Below are 10,371 nucleotides of genomic sequence, written 5' to 3'. Positions count from 1 at the left end.
AACTTTCCCTCTCAAGCTGAACATTCTCCCACACAGGAAGATTTAGGAACTGAGCCCTCCCAACAGGCTGCAAGTGCAGAGCATCTCGCTCAACGAAGTAGAGAAGAAAGAGGCCCCGCCATTGTTAGGGCTAGACTTAATGCTGAGGTGAGGGAACTGTCAGACAAGTACTGGGCCCTAAGCCGAGCTCATAAGAATACGATCAGCGAGTTGTGCACAGCCTTTAGGGAAACACCAGACCTAAGGAGAGTCCTTAAAGCTCAAAAAATAACCCTCTGTGAGCGCCTAAACGAGCTGAATGTAGCGAACTCGAGGCTTTGTCAAGTGGCTGAAAGTGATGTAGCTATAGAAGAGGATTTGAGCGATATGCACATGCAAACGGAGACGCTCAAAGAACAATACCGCAGTCTCTTTCCCAAGTTAGACCCGTACGCCTCCAGCTCGGACTTGACTTCCACAGTCGCTTCTGGAGGTGCTAGAGAGGTTTCTCTAGATGCTTCTTTGGCGGTTAGTGCAGCGAGATTTAGGTCCCAGCAAATGGTTGCAGATGAAAGGGCCAGACAAGAAGAAACTCTTTTGCTTTTAGAGGAGAAGGCTTCTAGGTCTAAAGCTTTGGCTGCTGAGAAGAAGGCAGAGATGGAAAGAGAGTTGGAAAGAAGAGAGATGGAAAGAGAGTGTGCTCGTTTAGAGAGAGAAGCTCAAGATGAAGAGTTAGCTTTGAAGAAAAAAGAAAAGGAAATTAAGACTGCCCTAGAGAGGGTGGAGAGGGAAGGCAAGATGCAAGAAGAGCATGACGTTTTTAAGATCCTTAAAACTGACATAGAAGACCAGCAAAGGGCTAGAGAAAGATTCATGCCTCAGCTACCTCGTGACAGCCCCATTGATAGGTACCTAGGTACTCACAGCACCCTGCATGTAGGTACACACCTAGAGAGCATAGGAGATGTGGCGGTAGGGTATGATAGGCACACACAGCACACACAAGATACATATAAGCCTGCGACAGCCGACACCTACGCCCGCCCGCGTCACCAGCCGGCAGCCAACACCCTCGTCTCTGGGCAACATCAGCCTGCGGCAGCCAAGCCTGGACTCCCGCCACTTCAGCAGCCCACGGAGGTCAGGGCTTATGCCCCTTCGCATCTCCAGTCGGCCGCCGAGGATATCCGCGACACTCTTCGAGGCATCTCCAGGACCCTTGCCCAACCTGTCTCCGCTTTTCACCCACTTCCAGCAGCGGTCACAGCCACGGCTCCTACCACTACGACGATGACTACAGCCACCACGATGACGACAAGAGTCGGAGGCCAATTCGCGACCTCCTTTCGGCCTCAGTTTGTCAAAGCTGAGATTCCAAGCCACGAAGATCGTCCTCGCCAGATCTACGCGCCTTCCCGTTTCCCTCACAAATCCCTCAATCCATCAGCGAGACCTTTTCCCAGGCCTTTCCCTGGTCCTTTTCCTGCCATGACCTCCCGAGAGTCTCCGACCTATGTGCCAAACTTTGCATATGGGCCTTCTGTCATGCATCCTCCCATGCAAACACAGCAATATGACCACGCTGCAAGCTTTGCTCCTGACACTGACTACACTCAGCATGGTTTTCAAGAGGCTTCGGTCACGAGCCCTTCAGACGTCTACTACGGGCAAGATGCATACCTTCCTCAGATGCAAGGCCAGCCAGCGCTCTCCGAGGGTTCTGCCCTAGCTCGTACTCTAGCTGAGGCTCTCCTGATCAACAGGTTACCGACGCAGGAGCCCACTACGTTTTCAGGAGATCCTTTGACGTACCCTCTCTGGAGGTCCTCATTCACTCTTTTGATTGAGCGGCAGGGCGTTTCTGCAGAGGAAAAGCTCCTCTACTTGGAGAAGTACTTGGACGGTCCGGCGAAGGATGCGGTCAAGGGACTCTTTCTGATCAGGGATGCCCAGGCCTATCAGCAGGCCCTTCAGACGCTGGAGGAAAGATTCGGCAGTTCTTTCGTCGTTGCCAGAGCCTTCCGAGAAAAACTAGATGCATGGCCGGTAATCAAATCCAAAGATGGACAAGCCCTCCGCGCCTTCTCGGACTTTCTTGGACAATGCCTTGTGGCGAGCCGAGTGATAGGCCAGCTACAGAATCTGGAAGACCAAGCCTATCACAAGACACTCATGAGCAAGCTTCCAGATTGGTTGGTGAGAAACTGGGTGCGGAAAGTACACAAGACCAAGAACGAGAAGAAACGCTACCCTACCTTTGAGGAGTTGTCAGCTTTCATCAAGACAGAGGCAGACATCCTTTGCGAGCCCCTTTTCTCCTCCAGCAAATCTGCCGCCTCTTCCACCTCACAGACCGCCAGTTCAGCAGTCCCCAAGAAAACATCGTACAGTACGGATTGTTCTACTACATCTGCATGTCAAGAGTGTGACAGATGTCAGCACCACGCTAAAACTGTCCTGAGTACGAACTGCGACGAAGTCTGTCCCTTTTGTACCGTTCGTTTTCCGACCAGCTCTTCTTCTCATCCTCTACTCAGATGCCAGAGGTTCGATGAGATTCCCGTTGAGGACAGGAAACACTACATGTACGAAACGTCCTTGTGCTTCTCCTGTGCCAGAAAGACTGACCATAGAAGTGTAGACTGCACTACTAGGGCGATATGCGACAAGTGCCAAGGCCCACATCTCACTATGCTGCATGGAGCGCCTAGCTACAGGAAGAAGATTCCCAATCAGCAACGGAATGCCCGGGGACCGCCAGATTCTTCAAGGTTTGTCTGTCTCAGTCAAGATGCCCGTGTTTCTGCCTCTGGATCAGCATTCGCCACGACCAAGAAGTCAGGCAGACCAGTCAGAGCTACCATGATTGTTCCGGTCAGAGTTTCGACGAAAGAGAATCCCACGGTAGAGCATACGACATACGCACTGCTTGACACCATGTCTTGCATTTCCTTCGTTACTGAATCTTTGAGTGACAAGCTGAACACTCATTCTGAGCCAGCGTCATTGAGGCTGAACACTATGACTTCTCAGAACACTCATATCGAATGTCAGAGAGTGACCGGATTGTGTGTTAAGGCCCTCAACTCCAATGTTTCTCACAACCTGAAAACGCTCTACACGACGGACCATCTCACCAATGACACTGAGAACATACTAACATCAGAGACCGCTCGCAACATCAAGCATTTGAGCCATATTGCCAGCGAGATTCCCCCATTGCTCGAAGGCCGCACTCCCGGGTTGTTGATTGGCTACGATCATGCAGAGCTATTCATGCCAGAGAGAGTCATCAAGGGAGACCCATACGCCGTTCTCACACCGTTGGGGTGGACGATACTGGGACAAGTGTCGCCGAAGCAGGCTGTCCATGACGTGATGCACGTGTCTCTAACAGAACATTGTCTCAGCGAGTACGAAGGTGAATCAGTCGCTTCCGTATATCGCACGACACTCGCCGAACCCAGCATCTCCGACGCCCTCCATGTCATGGAAAGGACGAAGAAGACCACGACGAAGAAGACCACGACGAAGAAGACCAGTACCAGAAGACCAGTACGAAGAAGACCACAACGAAGAAGACCACAACGAAGAAGACCACAACGAAGAAGACCACAACGAAGAAGACCACAACGAAGAAGACCACAACGAAGAAGAAAGTGGCTTCTTCCCCAACGAAACGTTGCTGTCGGAGATGTCGTCGTGCTACGTGACGAAGCCGTATGCAGAGCAGATTGGCCTCTTGGACTCGTGACGGAGGTTCGCCCCAGCGACGATGGACTCGTGCGAACCTGCAAGCTCAAGACTGTCAAGGTCACCTCGAAGACGAGCCATTCCACTTTCTACTACTGGCGCCCCATCTCTAAGCTGACCGTGCTGGTGAAGGCAGACCCGGACACCCAATGACTTTTCCAGTGAACTTTACTGTTTCGACAGACCGTTTGTGCATGTTTTGGTCTGACGTAACCCGTTCGCCTTTTTTGACAGGTGGCGCTGTTTTGATTTGGGGAGAAAATTTCGTCTTAATGCAAATATTTTGTGACTTTGTGATTTCTCTCCATTTGTATATATGTTTTTGGTTCCGCATTTTGGAACGAAAGCTCTTGACAGAGGCAAGCGCTTAATGAATCGGTTTGTTTAGTCCTTCCCGCGTGCGGATGCCTGTGCTTATGATTAAGACGACTGAAGATGTTTTTCTTTTGTATTTTGTAGGTTGCGACTACAGTCTTTCATACTGAGTTGCGGGTTATGTAAAGGTGTAAGAATAATGTTGACACGATATGTTGACAGTGACGGACTGACGAAATATGATGTTACATTTGTTGAAAGAACACGTGTGATTTTTAGATTGAGACTCATAGAGAGTGCGTTTCGAACAGCTACGTTTTGGATAATGCCAAAAGGATTCTGTAACGTTTCGGATTTTTGTATTTTGAACCACGTATGAGAGTGCGTTTTGAACAGCTACGTTTTGGATAATGCCAAAAGGATTCTGTAATGTCTCGGATTTTGTTTTTGAACCACGTATGTATTCGATGATTTTTGTTGATTTTTTTTATGTCGACTTTTGTAAAGACTAAGATGTCTTCGAGGGGGGAATGTGAATGCCCCTGCTAAGGAGCCTTCTGTGTATTTAGATTCTTTTTGTTTTGCTTGTGTTTTTTAGTCATGCTTCTAGCTTGACTCGCATGCGACTTTCCGTGGTGGTGGCTTCCCCTTTTTGTTCTTTCACTTTTATTATCTTATCTTACTTTTGCCCCTATTTGTTCCCATTTTGCAGCCACCTCTGTAGGTTCGTGTGCGGGTCTAGCTTGCTCTTTATCTTCTAGTTTTCTTTATTAAGTATGAGCGTCCTGGTACGACCTTTGTTTTTGTTTTACTGACGTTAAATATTGTAACGTTTTTCTGATATTGTTTTCATGTGCCTGTATGGCTCACGCTGGACCATGCTAGCCTCTGGAGATTTTCCCCGGATAGCACGGGACGCATGCTTTGCAACAGTAAAACCGTAGTAACGCGTAGTAACTTTTAGTTCACCTCTGTGGTGGATAGCCTGTATTCGTTGTCACTTACTGGGAAGCCGTTCACGGAACAAGATGTTTCAGGATAGATAGATTTTTTTGCTCTGTTCCGGGGCCCAGTGTTTTCTGCCAGCCTCCAGTTTTGTTTTAAGTTATTTTGTAGTTCAGGTTCAGTTGCTCGCCTTGAGTCTGTTTTAGATTATTGATGCTGTCAAAGTTTCCATCGCTCCGCGCTCCGCGCTTCTCGCTCCGCGCTTCTCGCTCCATGCTCCACGCTTCACACTCTACTGTTCTGCACTCTCACTCAAGCTAGTCATATCTACTCCACATTTTAGCATTAATTCACATTCTAAACTTAGATCAGTTTTTCCGCCACGCTCCTATATAGGTTACTTAGCTCTCCATAGGTTTATGTTTAGCTTTTTATAGATTGATATTACGAGCTGATTCCTGATTCCTATGACATTGACAAGTATGACCATATTCACAATAAAACTTTAATTAATTTTCCAATTCTAGTGTTCGTTTTGTTTTGTGAGCGCGTCGGTTCTTTGTAGCACCAAAATTACATCCTCCAGAATTTACATAAGTCATCTTAAAATCTTACAGCAACTCAAGGGCAAGCACACACTTTATTATCGATAGGTTCTGATCGTGACGATGAAAGAGGCGTTCAGCAAGGTGATGCGCTTCATGGTGTGTGCACTTGTCATGTACATGGGCTTCCTCTTCTGCGGCTGGCTTGTCCTGGGGCCTTACCACATCAAGGTACAGTGACTGTACTTACTTGTACTTTTTCACCGCTAGGTAATGACATGTACTTTTTCACCGCTAGGTAATGACATGTATTTTTTCACCCCCAGGTAATGACATGTACTTTTTCACCGCTAGGTAATGACATGTATTTTTTCACCCCCAGGTAAATGACATGTACTTTTTCACCCCCAGGTAATGACATGTTTGACTTTTTTACCGCTACGTCATGATATGTTTCACTTTTTTACCGTTAGGTCATGACATGTATGACTTTTTTACTGCTAGGTCATGACATGTTTGACTTTTTCACCCCTAGGTTATGACATGTTTGACTTTTTCACTGCTATGTCATGACATGTTTGACCTTTTTACCGCTAGGTCATGACATGTTTGACTTTTTCACTGCTAGGTCATGACATGTTTGACTTTTTCACCGCAAGGTTATGACATGTTTGACTTTTTCACCGCAAGGTTATGACATGTTTCATTTGTTCACCGCTACGTCATGAAATGTTTGACTTTTTCACCGCTTGGCAATGACTTGTTTGACTTTTTCACCGCTTGGTAATAAAATGTTAGATCTTTTCATCCCTAGGTAATGACATGTTTTACATTTTCACCCCTAGGTTGATTTTTAGCTGATGGCAAAGTACGGACCTGACCCGTATTATGGCAGTCTAGGGTTTAACATTATCATCTGAACTGTCTGTGACTGTTGTACAGTTTCGCCATTTCAGTATTGTGTGTAGGCATTATGTTCTGACCAGTGTGTGTATGTTGGTCAGTTTCGCCACTTCAGCACGGCATTCGAGTGTCTGTTCTCTCTGGTCAACGGAGACGACATGTTCGGGACGTTCGCCGCCACAGAGAGCGAAGACATAGGGCTGTGGTTCTTCTCCAGGATCTACCTCTACTCCTTTATCTCGCTCTTCGTCTTCTGCGTCCTGTCGCTCTTCATCTCGCTCTTCACTGAGACCTACGACACTCTGCAGGTAGTGTGTGTGGGTGGGGGGTTGTGTGTGTGTTTGTGTGTGTGTGTGTGTGTGTGTGTGTGTGTGTGTGTGTGTGTGTGTGTGTGTGTGTGTGTGTGTGTGTGTGTAAGCGAGAAAGAGTTCAAGTACGCACCAAATGATGTCTTTGTCGATCTTGGCCCTAACCCCCAACGCAAACTTTTGAATAGAGTAAGAAAACACCAACCTTCACGAAATCCTGTCTTTGTCACAGACATACTTCAAGGATGGCTTTCCTAAAACCAGCCTACACAGGTTCTTGGAGCAATGCGAAGAAGAGGTGGAGAACTACCCCTGCAAACTGTGCTGCGATTCCTTTTGTGAAAGGTAAGGTATTGTATGCATGTGTGCAAAGCAACAATACAGGAACCCCACAATAAGACACGGTTACTGCAACCCACGCAATACACCAATTCCGGAAATAACTCTGTCGGTTTAGTATAGGTTATGAGAGAGTGAATACTCTTGCTTTTATCGAGGCAAACTTTCCCACGTGACATTATAGGTCAGCAACCAGAAGGGGTACGTCTCCACACGTGTTTCTTTTCCACGTGTGGAGACACACCCCTCGCTTGTGAATGGCCTATACTTTCCTGTACATGTAGTAAATGGCATGTGGATTTTAGTAGCATCAGCGGATAATCGAAAGTCTAAATAAATACAAACTTAACTCTACAGAAACACAGACTGGCAGATTAGTCATATGTGTTTGCTGATTTCGGAGACTGCAACATCGTCATTCAGTGTCCTGAAATTGGATCAACTACTACCAGTTTTATTCGCCAGCTGGTAACATTTTGATGGTGTGTTTTTTCCAGATTTTGCGTCACCAAAAACAAACGAAAAATGGGCTAGAGGGTATAATTCTAGTGAATGGTCGGATTTGTTTTTGTTGTTAATTCAACGCCCCAACAATGACGGGCTTGTCAAAAACAAGAATACAAACACAAAACATGAAAACCAAAAACAAAACTTTCTGATGTTTTGTCGTTGGCAAGTTTCGAACATATTTTCTTTAATTTCCAGATGCCAGTTGGACGAATCAGAGGAGGAGAAGATTGAAAGTTAACTCTCTTCAAGACGCAGAAATCAAAGTGGCATTTTGGATATTCATTTCGTGTAGGATTCAAAGCGAAGGACAAGCTTCAGCAAATGATTATGTTCGTAGTGTTTCCTAGTGTTTGCATGCAGCTGTACATTTTGCGACATTGGAGACTTCACTACTACCAACTCATTGATCAAAATGCACCCCTGTGCATGCAAGCAGTATGAGAACTTTGATATTTCAGATGTGGTCTGGTTTAGTTTCGTTTCGTGTTGTGTTGTGTTGATACTGATATTAATTTAGTTTTTCCTTTGTTACCTTTGTTTAGTTTCTCAGCTCAAACTCAGTTATACTTATTGTATCGTGACGATGTAGACTTGTTTGTTCCAGCTAGAGTGAAAGTTGATCTTATTACAACATATTATCAACATTGTAAAATATAGCTATTCTGATGGACAAGTGGGGGAATTCGGGGGCTGTGATTGGATGGTCTCTTCCGATCATTAAAGCATAATGCTACGGAAGTCGGCCATTTTTGCCAATATCCAAAAGCATATTGACAATAACAAAGACGCATGGTTCCGGTTTACCCATCTGTACCACACGATGTTTCAATCGACAACAGCACACACTGACAACTTGAAATTCTTCTCGGGAATGTTTTTCAGCGTTTTTACAAATGTCGATGGCATACCCTTTTCTGCTAACTTCCTGATGAAACAGGACTAAACCACTTATTTTCTGTCCCTAAACACCACAAAATGCCCAAAGTCGAAAGATGTAATACAAACAGGGGAGTAAAACGGAACAGCCGTTTTTGTGTGCCTGTGTGAGCTAAGTTGCCGACTGACACAAACTTTCGCATTCGGCTTTTCTTATCTCGTAACTCCACACTAAATACCCCAATTCCCCTCTGAAGTATTGATGTTCAACCCATGGCACTAACATTCATGTAGTCGTTTATAACTGAGGTTGAAAAATTCGCTTCATGACGAGACAAGTATAAATGCCATTCACCAAACTGAAAACTTCGCTGCCGTCTGTTCGCGTTGTACGGATTGGCTGTTCTCTTCTCCTCCCCTTGTTGCATCCTAGTTCTTCAGTTGTTTCTAGTTTTCCGTTGATGTTGTGTTTTGGTCTTCTCCATAAGTAGTCTTGTTCAAAATTTAAAAAAACTCAAACTTCTTTTTGTTGTATACGAATGAACTAATAAAAAGCTGTTTAACAGCTGTGTTGTCAAATCGAGTTTTTTTCCAAAGTCAGTGTGGCGCCTGCGCAAAACTAATGCGCATAAGAAACGGCGTCTGCTATCAAAACCTGCGATCAACGCATCGACGGCAAAAACTGTCATTTTGTAAGTTTGGAACAACAAATCAAGGTCAGAACAGCTATATAATCGCTATTGTATTTTCAGCGTAGCAATAGAGTCCGATATTTAGACTCGAACAAGTATATTGCGACTCGTCTTCGACTCGTCGGCATAATACTTGTCTCGTCTAAATATCGGACCCTATTGCTACGCTGAAAACACAATAGCTGTTAATGTTACAACAGAGCAACACAAAGACATTCTTCTTTCTTGAATATTAATAGCTTTGTATAAATGTTATTATAGATATTCTGACATGATTTGTTCATGGAGCAGAAGCCAGATTGCAAAGTAATGATGTTAGTCAAGCTGTTTCTTATCACGGCATGTGTGTATGTGTGTGTGTGTGTGTGTGTGTGTGTGTATGTGTGTGTGTGTGTGTGTGAGAGAGAGAGAGTGTGTGTGTGTGTGTATGTGTGTGTGTGTGTGTGTGTGTGCGTGTGTGTGTGTGTCTGTTATTAAATCGAGTGAGTGCGATTTTTAGTTTACAACGTCTGATTCTGTGATATTTGTAATGTGATTGCTCTGCCTTGAAACCCCAACTCTTGTAATATGAGAGGGGAAGTACAATGCAATATCATATTTGATTGTGATATTTACAAAGACGTATGACCTTATTTAGATTGTATTTGTAATGTTTTTATATTTTAAGATGATAGCTCTCTTGGTCAGTGTTAGTGGTAATATGATATGTGTGCTTGTTATTATATGTGAGCCTATGTAGTGTATGTGTTGTTGTACTATCAGTGAATGTCCTAATACTTCTTATGAAATGTTCAAGTTATAATCGTTTACAGTCAGGCTGGGTGTGTCAAAGACAATTTTCCATTTTAATGTAATATCATATGGACAATAAATTATGTTATTGTTGTTGTTGTAATTGTTTTAAAAACACAGAAATGACAAGCATGCATCCTCCAAAATCGGCGAATTGAAGCTGAAATTGCGGACTATAAACGGTCATACACAGAAAATCCCGATCGTGCAAAAACGCGAGTGTTCGTGGGAGTTTCAGCCACAGAGATATATATATCTCTGTGATTTCAGCCCATAAACGCAGATCAAGAAGAAGTAGAAGAAGAAGAATTACCATAACTTTAATGGGATGGTTCGATTCAAGTCATTACTAAGTCATCCTTCGTGTCAAGCTGTCGATGTCATCGACTTTACAACGAGCTTGGGGTTATGTGC

General features: G+C 44.7%; 1 protein-coding gene across 1 annotated transcript in view; it reads left to right on the top strand.

Moving 5' to 3' along the window:
* Nucleotides 1-10,026, top strand: part of LOC138967618 (mucolipin-3-like) — an 18,167-nt gene extending 8,141 nt beyond the window's left edge. The window contains exons 8-11 of the mRNA XM_070340223.1: nucleotides 5,646-5,768; nucleotides 6,542-6,748; nucleotides 6,981-7,093; nucleotides 7,793-10,026. Coding sequence (XP_070196324.1) covers nucleotides 5,646-5,768; nucleotides 6,542-6,748; nucleotides 6,981-7,093; nucleotides 7,793-7,835 — 486 coding nt within the window. The 3' untranslated portion in view covers nucleotides 7,836-10,026. The remainder of the gene's footprint in view (nucleotides 1-5,645; nucleotides 5,769-6,541; nucleotides 6,749-6,980; nucleotides 7,094-7,792) is intronic.
* Nucleotides 10,027-10,371: the final 345 nt, after the last annotated feature.

This window comes from Littorina saxatilis, linkage group LG5 (assembly GCF_037325665.1).
Source record: "Littorina saxatilis isolate snail1 linkage group LG5, US_GU_Lsax_2.0, whole genome shotgun sequence".
Lineage (NCBI taxonomy): Eukaryota > Metazoa > Mollusca > Gastropoda > Littorinimorpha > Littorinidae > Littorina > Littorina saxatilis.
Note: the sequence above shows the minus strand (reverse complement) of the source record. Positions and strands in the feature narration are given on the sequence as shown.